Here is a 19,788-nt window from a genome sequence, read left to right as displayed (position 1 = left end):
ACATTCCGACAACCGAAAAGGGCCATGGAGTTGTCATATTATGTAGCTCGGTGGCAGGAGCATTGATCTTATCAGCGTCACCCAAGATCGAGAGAAGGGGGAAAGAATGCAACAAGCGATAGGAATAAGGAATTGATTGGTACCGGGATCCGGACCAGAGTGAGATCATTAATATCTTCTTGATTTATTTTAGTTGCCTGTTAGACATCATTCGAATGGTAATTTTTCTAATATTGGTATTCCTAAATAACTATAGATATAGATTGAATATAAATTTTAACTATTCATGGATAATACCTATGAATATGAATTCATGTCCTATTTGTTATTTTTAGTTTCATTTTTCTGCTGGTTTGCAGCGGTCATATTGCTATATGTATTTACATTATTTAAAATTATTATATCATTGGGGATGTAGCTCAGATGGTAGAGCGCTCGTTTAGCATGCGAGAGGTACGGGGATCGATACCCCGCATCTCCACGACCAAATGTTTTTTTGTTTATACAACTACCAAAAGCTAATTGGAAGATATCCAAGGCCCAAGCCCACTGGGGATGGATGGGTTCTAACACTATGTTACTTTTAAAAACTTGGGCTGAGAACACTTCCTGAACTTTTAAACTATCAACATCTTTTAATCAGATCCTCCTTCAAAGCACATGGGCTCAGTCATGAATGATTCCCATGAGTCCGGATCAGCGACTTTGACGGGACGCTTCGTGACCACAAAGATCATGGGGCCCACGGTGAAAAACACGTTTTGGAAAAAAATTTAAAAAAACTTTTTTTTCACCAGTGGGACCCACTGGTTTTTTGTGGTCAGGAAGCCATGGGGGAGCACTCTCCGACGGGGAGATGATCCGGATTCAATTTCCATAGTGTCAAATCTTCATTTAGAACCAAAGAAAAGAAAAGAAAAACTTCAAGGGTACGAAACCAATAGCGTGTTAATCTCCCTATCTTTTCTTCTTTTTTTTTTTGTTGATACAAACAAATAAAGCTTATTACAAACTATTTGTTATATGGTTCCATTCACATGATTGTTGTTCCTGTAATGCCGCTTCCACTAAAAGTTTAGCCTTCAGTAGAAATTCCTGTTCGTCAGATGTAACAATTGGAATTGCTTGTATCTTGGTAGCTAAGAATAGCAGATCATGGATTATCTCTATCGGCCAAGGAGTAGTCGGTCTTGGCAAATATTGATTAATGCATTTCCAATTGGTTGCTATTAAATCAATTTGGAGCTTGTGATTTAGTGCCAATTGCAGCCCTGATGCTAATCCTTTAGCTATAGATGATATTAGTGAACTGCCGGCCTGTTTGCCACTGCGACAATATATGATTTTTCCTGATTGAATGATCCCCCAACATCATCCTACTTCCTTTGATGATTGTTGCGTTGTACCTGCACAAAATAACATTGTGAGATGCATAGGTACTAAGTTTTGCATATGTGAGAATATTATCCTACTATGCTCAACATGAGTGACATTAGTTACATTTGGATGGGAATGACTTGAGTTCCCAGGTGGTTGAATTTTTAAATTTTGACACCAAGAATAAATGCTTTTCATCACTTGTTCTAGATTTGGGTTAGCCTTTCTAAACAGAACTTCATTACGTACATGCCACACCATGTAGCAAGTGATGATGATAACAGAGAAAATCCAGCATAGCATAGGTTTCCCATATGAAGAGTTATAAAACAAATCAAAGCAGTAATTGTTAATCTCCCTATCTTATGAGAAGAAAAATCCAACTCCATCTAATCACTATTATTGAAATCCATATTCATCCGGGAAGAAAGATTAATTGGGAGAATGGCCAATAACTCTAGCACTCATTGGTCAATCCAAGGCCAAGAAGTTAGTCTGGAATGAGCTTAGGGGTGGTTTGGTTACTTGAGTCTGGAGATTTAAAAAATCTAGAGATTTTAAATTTATAGATTTCAAATTTATAGAATCATAGTTCATAAAATTAAGGGTAAATATCACTTACCTCCCCTCTTAGCTGAACAAATGACACTTAGACCCCCTCTTAGTTGAATAATGTTATTTACCTCCTCTCTTATCTAGCAATCAAACACCTCATCTCTATTAACTTTCTAGGTTTAATTTTACCCTTGGCTAAAAACATATTTTTAGTATAAACCCTAAATCACCTTCAATTGATGTTTCCTTAAGTCCCAAAACACTCTTAATTAACTTCAATTCTTTAATTTAAACTTTAAAAAGAAAAAGAACAGAGAGAATCGATGCTTCATCTTCTTCAACCAAGATATCTCAATTTAAATTGCATTTTGATATCAAGTAGTACGTGTTTTTTTAGTTGTTTGATAAAATAAAATAAAAATGTACGTTGGGGTTTTAATAATTAAAGATAATTTGGGTTTTAACTCTGGCATTTTGGTTTTTAACAATTATTTTAATTGAGGATAATTTAGTATTTTAACTGCTAGGCTAGGGTGATTAAGGGTTTAAACTAAAAAATGTTTTCAGCCAAAGGTAGTTTGGGGTTTTAGAAAATATTTAACAGTAAAAGTTAAATTTAACCGAGAAAGTTAACAGAAATGAGATGTTTGATATATTTGCTAGGTAAGAGGGGAAGTAAGTGACATTATCCAACTAAGAGGGGGTCTAAGTGCTATTTGTTCAGCTAAGAGGGGAGGTAAGTGATATTTACCCTAAAATTAACTATTTTGTTAGCTTAAATATTTGGAATGAAATATGTAGATTCATCCTGAAAAAAATCTATGGAGTCATCGTTCAAATGCTTAGCGCTTTCATATTAGGGATAAAATCTCTAGATTTCACTTTATACCCATAAATCCACATATTCACTTTTTTTTTTGTAAAAAGGTGAATCCTTAGATTTCATGAATCCAGGAATTCACACAACCGAACGAGTATAAATCTCCCATTTGTGAATCCAGAGATTTCATGTAACCAAACAAGCCCTTAACTTCAGTTGTGGACTTAAATGAGCCTTTTCTGCTTTTGGGCAATTTCAATGAAGTATGGCCTTCAGAAAGAAGAGGAGGTGCTTCAATTTTTCCTTTCAAAATCTGCTTCCACTTTCAAAAATCTTTGTTTTGATATGGCCCCTTCTTGAAACATCTTATCCTGAGTCAGTCATTACTTGGTCTAATAAGCAAAAATGGAGGTTTTGAATTAGGAAAAAGCTAGATTGCATTCTTGCTTCTAACAATTGGTTAAAAACTTTTCCCAATTCTACATCTAGAAAACTTCCCTTGATAGATTAGATTATAACCCATTGCCACTGTCCATCCCAAACTCTTATCTCAATATCCACAAACTTTTTCATTACCATGATGCTTAGGCATCTCACCCTGACTGTGCCTCCTATCTCTCCTCCTCTGGGCTCCAATTGAACAACCCTTCCCTTCCTTCTAAGTTAGCCAGCTTATCTGTAATTTTAAGAAGTGGATTCTTGAAGTGGAGCAGTGTTCTAGTTCCAAAAGCTAGATGTGACTTCATTAACAATGGGGATCCTAATACCAAATATTATCACTCCATTTCAAAAATTCATCACCATAAAAATATAATCAAACTTATCATCAAAGTTAATGGGAAAAGACTCTCTAATCTTAGAGATATTGCTCTAGAGTTTGTGGGTTTTTTTAAGTCTCTTTTCTCTTCGTCTAGCCCTCTTGAGCCTAACATGGTTGAATGTGTGTTCGAGCCTTGCATTTAGAGGAAGATAGAACTAGAATCTCTCATCCCCTTCCTTTAAGGAAATCAAAGATGTTGTTTTCTCCCTAAGACCTTATAAAGCCCCTAGTATGTGGGTATTAGACTATTTTTTATCAATGATTTTGGGATATTATTAGTCAAGACATGGTAAACTTTATCTTGAATTTTGTTTTTCTGTTCAATGTTGATCACACCTTAATTAGCTTGACCCCTAAAGATCTAGATGCCTCCTCTGTCAGTTTGTACAATGTGAACTATAAAGTCATTAATTACTAGGATTGTTGCTAACAAGTTTAAGTGTCAAACCCCATCCGCCGGTATTGGTCCTACTCGACAACCAGTGGGTGTGATCCACAGTCACAAGATCCACGGTTTACCTATCAATGATAATAAATGCACACAATAATAATCAAGAGCAAAAAAATCCAAATAACTAAATAAAATAACTTATATGAGTCAAGTACTCAAAAGGAATGAATCAAAGAAAAATGAATAAAGTAATTATGTCCCAAAATTTATGAAGTTCAGCGGAAGCAAAAATTAATTTAAGTCTGATTGTTTCTTTGTGTTCTCTCATAAGCGATGGTCTTTTCCTGTAACTCTGCAATGAAGGGAGTCATCCAACCCTCCTCCACTGACTTCTCAAAATGACGCACTATCTGCCTCCTCCTGCCATCAATGGGTGTTATAAGCACACTCCAAGCATCCGCAAGTGGCTTCGTGATATACATCTCACTTCTCATTGGTGCCTCCATAGCTTCTTCACTAGGGTTCTCCTAGTCATAAAAAAATTCTCCCGATTCAGGATTCTCATTTGTTTAGTTTAACAAATAATCACAAAAGGAAATGAGTTCTGATGGACCCAGTTAGAAATACATTTCACATATATATCAACATCGTACCATGAATAACAATGTATATAAAGGATGATATGCAAAAGTGTATGGATGTAGTTAAAATCTAACTATTCAAGTCTCTAATACGGTAGACATGCTTTAAAATATAATACCAGCTCTCTTCTGAGTAGGTCTAATAACTCTGATCCCTCATTGACTGATTACCTCTAATGGGATATTGGGCAAGGGATTCACTCATTGTCAATCAACCATGTTTGGGGTTTAGGTCTACACTCTCTCACCACAACCATTGGCATGAGTATTGCACATGTCGGGATTTTAATCCAATGCAAGGTCATATAACGATATACTACATGTAGTCCAGATACTTCCCCTATGGCACCAACCAACTCAGTTCAGTATCCTTCTCTACCTAGGGATGAAAATCCTCACGGACTGACTAACTCTGTTGGACTCCATTCCCTAACCTTATGGTTATCCACATATTGTTTAGGCAGATGCTCTCATTTCCTCTCACGACTTCCTGCCGCTCCTTGGACACCCATGAGCCCAACCCTAACATATGCAACCCGGCCAATGCATGATTAACAATGGACCATTAAACCTCTGCACGGATTGGCTACCGCTGTAGGATGAGATAGAGTCACATCACCGTCATCACCGGTCATTCGGCTTCAATACCCCTATCAAAAGGGTAGTAACATGTATGAGTACCTAGCCATGCAATCTAGACTTCCTAGATATGTCATCCAGCAATTATGATAGTGCTGGGAGCATCAGTAAGCAATGTCCCATACCACAACCTTTGATATCTTAAGCAATAGATTCCTAATAAGGATACCCTCAATCATAGTTACATCATATCATCAACCACCATCATATAACTAAGCATTCAACATCAAATAACAATTGAAATATATCTAATCAATGAACATAATATTAAAGCAAGTTAATACAAATGCATTAAGTGTTACAAGAATTCATCATAGATCATGTCAATACATATATGCAAGAACGTATCCTTACCTATAAAAGTGTTAAAGATTACTAAAGTGTAGTTAAAACTCACCCACAACAATTCCAAAGAGATTAAAAAATCACCTAACATAGGGTTATAAAGTCATACTAAGAACAAAAGTCAAATAGAACAACAACCAACCTGACTAGGCTACTATGACCCAGCCGGTCGCTTATGGCGGTTGGTTGGGCCAATCAACCGCCTTGAGCGACCACCCCTAATACAGACAATAACTTAAGTCCGAAATTCCGACTTTCGATATTTCAATTTTAAACCGATTTTAGGATGATCTAAATCCAAATTTTGTCTATAAAGTGCCTACAACACAAGCACAAACCAAAACCCTAGAAATTTAATGATTCAGTAACCACATCATCTTCTTCAATCAGATCAATCCTTTATTCGGATGCAAGGATCCGTTTTCAGATATGATCCAATCAAGATCATTGATGAAAATACTGTAACCATCACAATCAACCACCCATAGAAGTATGGAGTAAGGTTTCACACAATTCAAAGGGAAGAAATAGGTAGGGAGAGTGTGAGATCATCTTACCTTCGATTGACTTGCTAAAATGATCATTGATTGAAGCTTCCTTATGAAACACTCGTTCTTCACCTTCCAACACATGTTTTCTGACTCCTAACTGTCCACAGTAGCCTCCACAAATATAATATTAAGTAAATAAGACATGGTTGGCTATAGAGGTCGGGAGCAAAATAGGGTTTAATTTTTGGAATGGAAGCACACCCCAATCTAAGAAAGCTTCCATAATCACGAAAAAACAGCTTTTTAAATCGGTGTTCTTGGGCAGGGTTGGGTTTAAGGGATGCCCAAACTCACAATTTGGCTCTCCTCCACAAGGAGGATTCTACCAAGAAGATTGTTGTTAAGATGAAATACAGGAAACAAATTCTGGTTTTCTAGGGATTCAATTAAAAGTGACATTATGATTGTTGCAAGACAAAAAAGTGAAAGATTGGGGAATAGAAGTGTATAATGGTAGCTGCGAAAGGAGGGTGTGTGTACTACGCTACGGACACCAAAACATTTAGCACTTACATGGAAGCTGTTTTTGATTGTCCAATGATCAGATGGAAAGTAGGGGTTGATAAGAATCTTGTTTTTGAGGAAGCTAGGGGTGTCAATTTATAGTCCGAACCGTTAAAACCGAACCGCACCGGCCCTTTATAGCCCGAACCAAACCTTAATGGGCCGTAATTGGGCTGAGGGTTGTAGAGCCCGCACCAACCCAAAACCGAACCGCAACCCGTTATACAACCCGTTTGTAATTTTACATTAAATAGTATTTGCATCATTATATTACCATTAGGTAGTTGGTATAAACAATTAAAAAATTAAGCATGAATTCAAATATCAAATAGTCACTTTACTATTTAATATTTAAGTTCTTGATTTCTATAGAATGTGTGAGTTTTTTTATAATAAAAATTGACCAATAGCAACTTTGCTTTCCATATAATTTTCGCTTTTGTTGTAGGATGCTCAATTGTTTCTTCTTGTTATTTTTTTTACACACCATAAACCGTTAGTCAACTCAAATCTAAACCGTTAGTTTAAACCGTTAGTTAGCCCGAACCCAAACCGCACCAAATCGAAACCGGTCCTAAACCGTCATTTTGCTAATGGGCCGTATTTGGGCTAGTGTTTTTCAGTCCGAAACCGCGTCAAACCGCACCGTTGACACCCTAGAGGAAGCTTAGAATAATTGTAAGGATATCCTTGACATTGTTGTTGTTGGAGCAAATTTGGCCCCTTGAATTTGCTCTTTATTTTTACGAACATGACTGGTATTAAGTTTGATCCTATTTCATAAATATATTGTAGTAGGACCAACCAACCAACGACAAATGTTTTTTTTTTTTTTTTGGTCGAAGGTCAAATGTTTGTACCTAGGTAATCCTAATGACACTATGACGTTAGGGAGATTCCCATTTCCTTTTCTGCTAATGATTTTTATTAAAAAAATTAACAGAAGTTAATATAATATCTTTTAGATAGAATAATGCTTTCATTGGTGAAAGTTTTGATTAGAATAATATTTTGACTTTCCCTTTAAAACCCTTTGGCCGTTTTTCCACGTAACATAAACTAATATAATAATATTTTCAATTAGAATAACATTTTTTTGGGGATAAAAGTATTGATTAGACTAATTAGAATAACATTTTTTCTTGATCTGGAAATTTATCTGAAAGGTATTATTTTAATTAAAAATAAAATTTTAAAAAACTTATGTTGGTTGGTTTAATTAAAATAATACTTTTTAGGTAAAGTTTCTATTTTGAACCGAAGTGTCCTAGTCGTGTGTTATTTAACTAGAAATGAACCTAGATGGGTTCATGGTCTCATGAATGGTCCTAAGATGGAAGTCATTATTTATCATATTTTTGGAATATAAACCATGAAACCTTATGCACGAATTCAACTCGTCAGCCATGAGGCCAATGACAACAATTTTTCAAACATGTTTGTAAAATTCAAAATAATGGGACGTCCCTGGATTAGCACTCTGTCGTTTGTCACGATCATCACTCTGTCAGCGGAGCACTTTATACTCTCCAATGGCTCTACCACTACAAAATATGTGGGGCCCACAGATTAAAAATAATAAAACATAAAAAGAAATCATCATCGACCCTTGCCGTGGAGAGCAGTCCCCAACGGCTGCTGATCCGGATTGGTCTTATGTGGGGCAACATATTGCACTAGTCAATACCTGACCGAGGACGATACTCGATACTAATACTTTGTTTTTTTTTTTTGATGAGGTTCATCTGGGCCAGCTTATGCACACCACGATTACGTCCTCAAGGGAGATTTTATATATATATAATTAATGCCGCCGAACGGGTGCAAACCCAAGACCTCCCTTAGGGAAGTTGGGCCTTTAACCGCTTTAGTAACCCAATACTTTAAACCTTGATCATATGAACTATTATTTCTATGACGTCATATGGAATGACATCTAATTGCAATCAAAAATCTTTTTGGATTGATTACTTTTGTTTTTGAAAATATTATAAAACATGAGGCCTTTTCTTTTTTTAGTAATTTATTTTTGTAAGGAAGCATGAAACAGGACGCTTTGTGGAATAAAAAATTATTTAATGGAAAGGCACAGGAAGACTTTTCTGGGACGTTGCTTCGGTCCTGGACAATAAATGCGCAGGACCATCAAGCCATTCACTTTGAGCGGTGGGATCAGAATTTCGGTCGTAATTTTGGATCGTACGATCGAAATTTCGGCTTGATGATCCTGCGCATTAAATTCAAGATTTTTCGACGTTGCGGCGTAAAGAAGTCGTTTTACACGTGGGCGTAATTTGGTTCTTAAGTCTGTGGCTCGTAGAACCTATAAGTACACTCTTAACTCCCTTCACATTTCATTACATTTCAGGGTTTCTGATAGAATTTTCCTATAGAGATTAGAATCATCTTCATTGAGAGTTCAGAAATGTCGAAGGGAGAAGAGGTGAGTAACAAACTTTCATGTATTTCAATAGTCTAAATGTAAAGTACAAGGGTTATTTATAGTAGATTACAAAAGATATATGACTAACCATATACTAACCGTATACCTAACCCCCCCGGTATATCCGTCCGCCCCCTCGCGCACGGCTCTATGATCGTGCTTGTCCCGGCGTAGCGTGGCGAGGCAACCCTTGTGTGTCTGCCATCATGGAAGAAGCCCGAATTGTCGTGTGGCCCAGATCTCGAACAATAAGTCTTTCAACATGCTTTGTCGGCATGAAATTGGATTTGCAGTTGTGGTAGCCCCATTTATCCCCAAATCGGGGGCCGTCGGAGTGTCAGCTCTCGATAAGCGAACCCTCATCTCGCGCTGCCGTCTCCCTCGGGGGGCCTGTCGTTGCTTGGTCCCCTGAGACTAGTGTGGCCGGACACAACCGTCGTGGCGCGTCATCGACACCCGCCTCGGCTCGGTCCCTCTGTCATAGGGTCGAGGAATTACCCCGTGTGGTACCCGAGATCGAATCCGCTTGCCCCCCCTGTGATCGTGGGGATGCATAAATTGTGACATGACTTACGGCATATCAGGTCTAGTATTAGCCAAATAATGCAAGCTCTAACGGTGACGATACTCGGTTCCATCCTCTAGAGTGCCATCGTGTGGATAATAGCACCGGCTTGGGTGGCACGATTTAGCTTCTTTCATCTTAGTATGAACCGAGATCGTTGTATTTGTGTTGAGGTAACAGCCCTCGGGGGTGCGGTGCTTCAATACCAAGAATAGTGCAAATCGCCAAGATCTTTAATAGCAAAGACAGTGGCCAAAGATTTTATAAGAGATGAAATAGCGAAAGACTATTCCCTCTGACCAAAATGTCATCAACATAGATGAGAACATAAATTGTCACATCCACATTTGTAAATGTATAAGGAAGTATCGACGCGACCCAACAAATCCTTGGGAGCCAATGAGTAGTAGTTTAGTATACCAAGCACGAGGGGCTTGCTTGAGGCCATAGAGAGACTTTTTACGACACACTGAGTAGAACAGTTGGATCAATAAATCCGGCTGGTTGCTCCATAAATCGTCTCGTTAGATCCCCATGAGAGCATTAGAGACATCAGTTGTCGAATGCCAATGATTGGAGATCGCTAGAAGATGATGCGGATTGTAGTGTGTTTTACACGGGACTATATGTATCACCAAAATCATATCCCGGGCGTTGATGAAACCCTTTGCAACTAACCGAGCTTTATAACGATCTATTGAACCATTTGGTTTTCGTTTAATTCAAAACCCACTTCGCCATATATTTTGAGTAGGCAAAGATGGTGTCAAACCCAGTACCATTTTGAACCAAGGCATTAATTTCTTCATGCATTGCTTGTCGCCAATGTTCGTTTTGCGCTTGAGAATACGTAGTAGGACAACATCCTCACTGTGGCAGATTGAGGCGTATTTAGGTTTCAGTACCCATCCTGCCGAGTAGTCATATGATGAGAGGCAATTGGACCATCATGATTTTTGAAGCGCTTCATCTCAATGGTCTTGCTGTAATATCATTTGTTTCCAACACAATCACCGATTGTGATATTGTCATGTCTAGGAACACAATCTTTAGGCCTAGTAGCTAGATGACACTTGAGGTAAATCAGAACATGTGTTGGAGTTGAGTTACCTTCTGAGGCCCATTGCAACTCAACTCACCCATGGCCCCTACCCCGGCCCCTGGCCCATCCGGGGGTTGGGGATGCTTTATTAATTTTGTAATATCTTGTGTACAAATATCCATATTGGATCTTACACACGTATCCTAACGATCCAATTGCGTTACCGGAGATGGTGCGTGTGTGATCTCCGATGCTGGTAATAGGAGGAACGTGCTCCCTCCCACCCTTTCACGATGTAGAGGCACTTCGCAACATACTATAAGGAATTGATCTTCAACAAACACAACATGCCTTGAAATAAATGTTCCGTTTGTAGCTGGATCATAACACATATAACCTTTGTAGGCCGACGGATACCCAATAAAAACACAAGGCCTGGAGCGAGGATGGAGCTTAGTACAAGCATAAGGCCGTAGCCATGGATAACATAGGCATCCAAAGACTTTTAAAGATGCATAATCAGGTTGGAACCCAAAGAGAGCTTCTAATGGTGTTTTGTGATTTAACACGGAAGAGGAATCCGATTAAAAGATAAACAGCAGTTTGAAAAGCCACGATCCGGAAAATTTGAGGAAGATGAGCTTGGAACAGCAATGCCAAACCGGATTCAATGATATGTCTATGTTTCGTTCAGCTGTACCATTTTGAGAAGGGGTATAAGGACATGAAATCCGATGAGCAATCCCATTATCAGCAAGATAGTTGAACAATCCTTGAAATTCTGTCCCACCATCAGTTTGAAGAGAGCATATCTGGGTCTGAAAATGAGTCTCAACCAAGATCCTAAATCTTTGAAAAACAGTTAACAAATCTGATTTGTATTTCATAGGATAGACCCATGTATACTTTGTAAACTGATCAACAAACACGACATAGTAACGGAAACCATCAAAACTTACAAAAGGGGCTGGTCCCCACAAGTCACTATGAACAACATCCAAAGGACCACGACTAACAGATTCAGAAATATGAAAAGGTAAACGATGACTTTTAGAGCATTTACAAGCATTACAAGAAGGAAAAACTGCTGAACTTGTAACACCAATTGTTCTTAGAATTTCAGCAGTTCTTGAAGAGGTTGGGTGACCTAATCTTCTATGCCAGTCTACTGCAGTTACAGAAAATGCAGAAAAGTTACTGTTACAGTTTCTTGTAGTTGCAGAAAATACATTCTTGTCATCAGAAACTTCATTCTTAACAGTAGAAAATACATTCTTGTCATCAGAAACTTCATTCTTAACAGCAGAAAATACATTCTTGTCATCGAAACTTCATTCTTAACAGAAAATGCAGAAAATTCACTGGTGCTTTTTCTTGAAGTTGCAGAAAATGCACTCTTATTAGCGAAAAGACACTCTTGACAACGACGAAATGCAGTAGAACCAAGAACACCATCATGAACAGAAAAGGATATCCCATAAAGTCCATTAGAAATCTTGCCGTGTAGCACAACCTGATGACTCTGCTGCTCCTTAACAACAAAACAGTTTGGATAGAAGACAAAATAAACACCATTTTCTTGAGAGAACTTAGACACTGACAGCAGATTATATTTAATGTTGGGCACCAAAGAACCTCGGACATCTTGAAAACAGAATCACCATGCTGAACGTATAACATGCCAATATGAGAAATAGGTAAGACATTTCCATTACCTACAACCACATTTTGAGACCCTGTATACGGTTCTTGAAAAGCAAAATGAGCCAAGTCTGCAATAATATGGCAATTAGAGCCAGAGTCTAATATCCAAAAGGAAGATTCGGAAAAATTCTCAGTAGAAGATAAAATCGATGAACACATTATCTTACCCACATAAGCATGATTAAACCTTTGAGGACATTGAGCACATAGATGTCCCTCAAGACGACACAATTGACGATAACTCTCGGCTCATTAACAAAGGAAGGAGAAGGAGAAAGCGACGAGAAACAATTGCGCTGAATTTGCATCACCAACATTATGCGTAACATTCACAGGATTAACGAAAATTTCGAGATCGAGAGAGGTTACCGAACCCGGAGGAATTATAGTTTCCTCTACCACCAAGATACCGCGATTCCAAGGCCTTCGATTACCAAACGACCACGCGGAAATTCTTGCGGAGCTCTAGAATTATGAAATTGACCATATGTGTTTCGAGCGGCAACATTCGCAGTGAGAATCGATTTGCGGATGCGGATTAGAAGCCCTCATTCGAACTTCTTGAGTAAGAGTAATCCTTGCAGATCATCAAATGTTCCCGGTTCAGACGGTAACACGACGTCCCAAATTCCCGATATTGATCACCAAGTCCTCGCAAGGTTGCTGCACAAGATCTTCATCTGGACCGGTGCATGAGCGCAGAAGAGTGTCGACAATACCAAGAATCTCAAGAATATAGTCACCAATAGACATCGAACCCCTCTCGTATTTGAAACAATTGATTCTTGAGCTCCAAGATTCGAGTTCTTGAACCGGATGCAAAACACGATGTAATTTCGTCCATGCCTCATTAGACGTTGTTGCTGCAACAATATGAGGAAGAAGTCTCTCCGAAACGAAGCCACAAGCCGCTTAAGATAAGCTGGTCTTGGCGATCCCACATAACCGCGTGACACCGAAGAATCATCTTCGAGACGAAGAAGAAGAAATTGAAGATGGTCTTGATAGGTTCCATCTAAGTAACCGAACAGGCATATCCTCGTGCACGGTATGAATTGCGCCTTCCGGCGGAAATTAGAAGAAGAAAGCTTAATTGGTAAAGCTGCTGCAACATTAATGGAAACAATTGAAGAAGAAAGCATCGCAGGATTCTGAGCGGAAGCCATTCGAAATTAGGGCAAATGCCCAATACCAACTGATACCATGTAGAGAAACTGTAGAAATGTATTTCAATAGTCTAAATGTAAAGTACAAGGGTTATTTATAGTAGATTACAAAAGATATATGACTAACCATATACTAACCGTATACCTAACCACACACTGACGGTATATCCGTAACATGTTGGGTTCCCGAAAGAAACAGATATGGTTCAGAGCACTGGAACCATGAAGTTGAAGGTTCCAGAAGGAACAGAAGCGATTGTAGTGAAGAATCTCTACTTATCTTGCGATCCTTACTTGAGAGGACGTATGTCGAAGCCAGATAGACCCACCTATGTTCCTCCTCTCACGCCTGGCTCTGTAAGATTCTGAATTGTGTTTTCTGCTTTTTGTAATGTTTCGAGTCTCTGAATGGTACATGTTAAATACATTCCTCTGAATTAGAGCAAAATTTCTTTACTTGATAACTGTAATTTCATATTGTACGCCACGTTGCTGAGTGGAGTCAACTCCAAGCCATGATTCTTGTATAAAGAATCAGCAATGGAGTTGGGTTTTATGGATCTTGACGGAATCGGCTGGAATTGACTTGAAACCTAAAAATCCAGTACGAGTCGACCGAATTAGCTGGATTCCAGTTAAACCTTGATTCTTTAAACTGTGAACTCGGCGCTATGCAGTTCTGAATTTGTTCTTGACAGGCTGTGAGGCAACATTGGTTTAATAGAAACTTTAAATGGCAAGCAACATGATATTTTTATGATCATTGTTGAAGATCCTAACAATGTAAAATCTAAGACTTAGTTGTTGAACTTGAAACTTGATCATTTTTTGATTACTGGCAAACTCTATGTTTGAGCTTGCATTTTGTTTTGTAAACGTGCAGCCTATAAATGGGTATGGTGTGGCCAAAGTGGTGGATTCTAGTATTCCAGAGTTCAAGGAAGGTGACTTGGTGTGGGGGACGACTGGATGGGAAGAGTATAGCTTGATTACAAAGCTGGACCCTCTTTTTAAAATTGAACACACTGATGTGCCACTTTCCTACTATACAGGAATACTTGGTAAGTCTTTTTAGCTTCAATACATGCTTGCTTGTGGATGTTAACCAAGATAACTATTCAGATCATTGTTGATTGTTTCTTTCCATCATATTTTTATCAAACGTTAAAAATACTGCTCTCTTTGCTCCGAACTTTATGGGTGCCCTGGAGCAGGGTTCCCATGCATTTCTATAGCTCTTTTTTTCTGGGTCGGTGGGGCTTCACATGTTGATAACACAATTCAATAGATTCTTCAGACATCGAGGAAATAATTAGAAGGTGCTTTCTCAAAGGTATATGTAACAAAAGCCATGGTTACCTGTTTGCCTTAGGTTCAATCTTTCAAGCCAAACTGCTACTGTGCCATTTGTAAGGTAGGCAAGGAGTATATTTTCTTTCTGTTTTGAGATGTTCAGCATTTATGCTTTATTTGTCTTGGCCTGTCCTGAAGGTCCCAGTGATGGTTACAATATTTTCTGGGTTTTTAGATTTAGATCAATTGTGTAGCACATACAAGGTTTTATATTAATTGTTCATTTGATGAGCTTGATGTCGAAAAATTCATGACCGATGAAAAAACGAAGGAGATGAGATTTTGGTATGGATTGAACTTGTTGAAAAATATATGATAATCTGTTGATGTAAATCTTGTGGTGCTCGCTATGAGAAATCAGGAAAGGTATGTTTCTCATTAATTATACTAATACACACTATAGGTATATATAGCAACAGACACAATACATGTGGCTAGACCACATTCTCCTTAACAGCGCCCCTCAACCGCGGTCATGTAGCAAGGCCAAGTTTGTTACAATAACCAACAAACACATGCCATGGAAGAGCCTTGGTAAAGATGTCCGCAAGCTAGTGCCAAGAAGGAACAAAACGAGTGATAAGATGACCTAGTGCGACCTTCTCTCGTACAAGCCTAGGGGAATCAGTCAGGCCAAACGCTTTGACACTAGGGCTGCAACTGGGCCGGACCTTCGCAATCCCAAGCCCAGCCCTATATGGTATAATTTGAGCCCATTCCCGCCTTGGTCCTAGTTCAGGGTCAATGATTATTGTCCCTGGCCCTAAGCCCTACAAGGCCAAGCCAAGCCCATTCCCGCCCTAATTGGCCCTAATTGGGCCGGGTCGAGATGGGTTGGCCTTGATTGGCCCTGTCCTTGGCCCTAATTGGCCCTGTCCCTGCCCCTGATTGGCCCTGATTGGCCCTGTCCCTGGCCCTGATTGGCCCTGACCCTGGCCCAGGCCCTAATTGGCCTTGTCCCTAGCTTTAATTGGCCATACCTTTGGTCGTAAATATCAAATGTAAGACAGGTAGTAATTAAAATACATATTAAAGTAATTAAATTCTTAAATTCCAAACTCAGTTCTGGAAAATAAAATAGTAAAGATGTCAACAAATAATCCAAAACTTATATTCAATATGTATTTAACTATTTATACCCATTTAGATTTTAGAGAAATAGAGAAATCCAAATTTCTAAGGTTTTTTAATTTGTTATTCGATGGAAATTATGGTTATTATATGTAAGCTCGAAAGGAAAAAGAAAAAGATTTATCTCAATTCTCAATTAATTTTTAATTCTAAAACAATGTTCAAACTTCATTCCAAATTTCTAATTTGTCTTTCCCCCAAGTTTCTCTCTCTCTCTCTCTCTTTTATTCTGTTTTTTCCTTTGGTTTTTCTCCAGCAGTAAAGAGTTAAAATTATTCATAAAATAGAATAAGTAGAGAGAAGAATTGTAATTAAATTTAGGCATAATTGAAAGTTAAGTCAATTATAGAGAATGTCACATAAACTCTTTTTGTAAACTTAAAAACATCAGAGATTCAGAATTCAAAAGGAATCTGATGAAATGAAAATTTTATCTTCAAAGTCAATAACTTAAGCCGTAGGTAGGTATGTTTTTATTCACAACTATTCAATAAATTGATATCTTTATTCAATACAAAAAAATTCATATTCAAAACCTTGTTAACAAGTAAATTGACGATAATTTAGTATTCGACAAAAAAAAAGTATTTTTTTCATAGTTAAAGAAAATGATGTTTTAATTACAAACATAGTTATATGTTTTTAATAATTTTTTTGAAATATCACAGTAGATTTGTTAGATACTCATGATGAGAAGTTGGGGTATAGATTTGTTAGATATTAATTCTTTATGTAATAGTTTTTATTATTTATAATATATTATCTCGCCTTAGTCAAAAATCAAAATCAATATTTTATTGAACTAAAAATGACTTTGTTGGAAAAATAAAAATTACCTTAAAAATAATATAAAAAGTGAATTTATAGTCTAATATGATCAAAGTGACTAAATGTCAAAATCAAGACTCATATCAATGTTAGTATGAAGATTAGGGTAAAAATCTAGTATTGTAGTACATGATTATCGTCAAATAATATTAAGATTAAAGCCAAAATTAGGGTTAGGATCAGGGACAAAATCAAATAGATGCTTATTACATTGGTAATGAGGTTATAATTTATTTTTATTAATTTTCTACAAAACATGATCATGTTTCTAAAATTTGACACGTGTCAAGTATCCACCCATATGTATTACAATTAATTCCTCTCCATGTGGGTGGAGGGTCTAGAGTCTTTAGACTCAAATCAGGGCCAGGATCAGGGTTAGGATCAGGGCTAATATCAGGGCCAAGATCAGGGCCAAATCAGGGCCAGGATCAGGACCAAAATCAGGGCTAGGATCAGGGCCTGGGTTAGGGCCAAAATCAGGGCCTGGGTCAGGGCCAAGATCAGGGCCAAAATCAAGGCCAAGATCATGGCCAAAATCAGGGCTTGGGTTAGGGCCAAGATCAGGGCCAAAATCAGGGCTTGGGTCAGGGCCAAAAATCAGGGACGGGCCGGGATGGGCTGGGCGGGCCAGAGAGTAATCCCAGGCCCACCCTTGGCCCTAGTTCAGGGCCAGAATATTTTGGCCCTAACCCGCCCTTAGGGCCAAAATCTTTAGCCCAAGTCCTATTCGGGCTCAGGGAGGGCTTAGGGCGGGTCAGGGCCGCCAGGGCCAAACTTGCACCCCTATTTGACACCCTTGTACCCTTAACAACTCCACTTCCACCCCCAAAAAAACAAGTTTAGCTTTTTCTATAACTTGTGCTCCAGACCATGGATTTTGGTGTGCTATCTGCGGTGTCTCCTTATGATGGAGCATATCCTCCCAGCAATATCGGATGTGTTCATATTATTTAAATGCGCTTCGTGCTGCCTTTTTTTTTTTTTTTTTTTCGTGCTGCCTCTGTGGAGTTAAGCTTGGCGAACTTGAATCTGGGACTCTCGTTTCTGGTTGGTGCCTCCCTTGTTTGCTTCGTGTTGTCTGTTCCTTTGGTGTGTGTGGCGTGGTGGGTGCTGCCCCTGTAGGAGTTATGTGCTTGGTGATGTAAGTATGAAGCTGGGAGTCTATCGTTTCACTGGTGGCATGCACACCCACATCTTTATGCCTTACGTATTAAGCAGAATTCATCTTAACTATAAAATTGTTGCTTCTTAGGGATGCCTGGAATGACTGCCTATGCTGGGTTTCATGAGGTTTGCTCTCCTAAGAAAGGAGAAACTGTGTATGTATCAGCTGCATCCGGTGCAGTTGGCCAGCTTGTTGGACAGTTTGCTAAGTTAATGGGTTGTTATGTGGTGGGAAGTGCTGGAAGCAAAGAAAAGGTGAGTGCTTATCGAGTTCACTTTTTTCCAGGAACATGTTAACCCAGGAATTTCAGTTACTATATATGCTGAGGACAGTCACTAGTTTATTTAATGGAAAAAAATAGAAAGAATTGATCATTGTCAGGGGCTAATGGGTTGTATGTTCTCTTGGGGTTGAAAATTAAGGTTGATCTGTTGAAGAACAAGTTTGGATATGATGAGGCTTTCAATTATAAAGAAGAGAATGACTTGGATGCTGCTTTAAGGAGGTCAGTATCAGTATCTTCAATCATTTTTTTGGGGGTAAAGATTAGTTGTATAAAAGATTATGTACATCTGCTTCAGCTATAGAACACAAAGCCCTGCACAAAACAAATGGCCTTCTCCTAATATTGTCAAAACTGAGATCTTGGTCTCTATCGATCCATTGCATTGATCATCAGAAAAACCTCAATATCATATCAAAGGAGAAGCTTCATACTTTATTTGCTTGTTTGCCTGGACCACGTTATTAAAACTTCTTGTGTAACTTGTTTACAACAACATTGCATGACCCATGAATCATATCCTTGCTTCTCTACCTTGTTTTATAATTGAACTTCTGCATCTTCTACCCAGGTACTTTCCTGAAGGCATAGACATATACTTTGAAAATGTTGGTGGAAAGATGCTTGATGCAGTCCTCCTAAACATGAAAGTCAAGGGACGCATTGCAGGCTGTGGGGTTATCTCCCAGTACAACCTCGAAAAGGAGGAGGGTGTGTACAATTTGTTCTGCGTTATTACTAAGCAAATTCGCATGGAAGGATTCTTGGTTTACAGCTACTATCATCTATTACCCAAGTTTCTTGAGTTCATTATACCAGCTATCAAACAAGGGAAGATAACATATGTAGAAGATACTGTTGAAGGCCTTGATAAAGCACCTGGAGCTCTGATTGGACTCTTCAGTGGCCATAACGTTGGGAAACAAGTTGTGGTGGTTGCTCGTGAATGACTGCTGCATTTTGTAATGCCTCCAGTCTCTATTGTGGCATGTGGATATCTTGGGTTCTACCAACAAAAGAGGGGGAAAAGAAAAAATAAAAAATAAAAAAGGATGGATGTCTGGGGTTTATATGGTTTCATTTCGCATTATGAAGCTTTTCAGGGGTCTCTTACTCCGTGTTTCATTGGCAATAAACGTATCAAAAAGAAAGGAAAAGTTTAATTTGTTTTTTTTGTCTCTTGAGAGTGGCACTTAAATCATTCTGTTATTATAGTATTGGTGAAGGGGTGCAAGTATGGCCCTGAGCCCGAATAGGGTTTTGCTCAGGACTTTGGTCCTGAAGGCGGGTTAGGGCCAAATTTTCTGGGGTTACACTCTTTGGTCCATCGGGTCTATCATGACTGGTCGCTGATTTTTGGCCCCGACTTTGGCTTTGATTTGGGTCCTAATTCTCGTCATATAATTTTGTTCATGATGCTTGATCTCAATGAATTAGGAAGCAGGACAAGGATGGAGCCAAT

At 38.5% G+C, this 19,788-nt stretch overlaps 1 protein-coding gene and 1 non-coding gene across 2 annotated transcripts; both read left to right on the top strand.

The window, feature by feature from the left end:
- Window positions 1–408: 408 nt before the first annotated feature.
- Window positions 409–481, top strand: TRNAA-AGC (transfer RNA alanine (anticodon AGC)). The gene has a single exon. It is a non-coding gene; the product is annotated as a tRNA-Ala (tRNA).
- A 13,264-nt stretch (window positions 482–13,745) lies between these two features.
- LOC149002494 (2-alkenal reductase (NADP(+)-dependent)-like) lies at window positions 13,746–19,476 on the top strand. The gene is made up of 5 exons (XM_089136754.1): window positions 13,746–13,920; window positions 14,447–14,624; window positions 18,131–18,297; window positions 18,466–18,548; window positions 18,898–19,476. The coding sequence occupies exons 1-5, from the start codon at window positions 13,765–13,767 to the stop codon at window positions 19,274–19,276; spliced, it is 963 nt and encodes a 320-aa protein (XP_088992880.1). The 5' UTR covers window positions 13,746–13,764; the 3' UTR covers window positions 19,277–19,476.
- Window positions 19,477–19,788: the final 312 nt, after the last annotated feature.

Source organism: Hakea prostrata, chromosome 10 (genome assembly GCF_041222555.1).
Source record: "Hakea prostrata isolate BN-2017 chromosome 10, UWA_Hpros_2, whole genome shotgun sequence".
In the NCBI taxonomy this organism is placed as follows: Eukaryota; Viridiplantae; Streptophyta; class Magnoliopsida; order Proteales; family Proteaceae; genus Hakea; species Hakea prostrata.
This window is presented reverse-complemented; position numbering and strand designations above follow the sequence as displayed.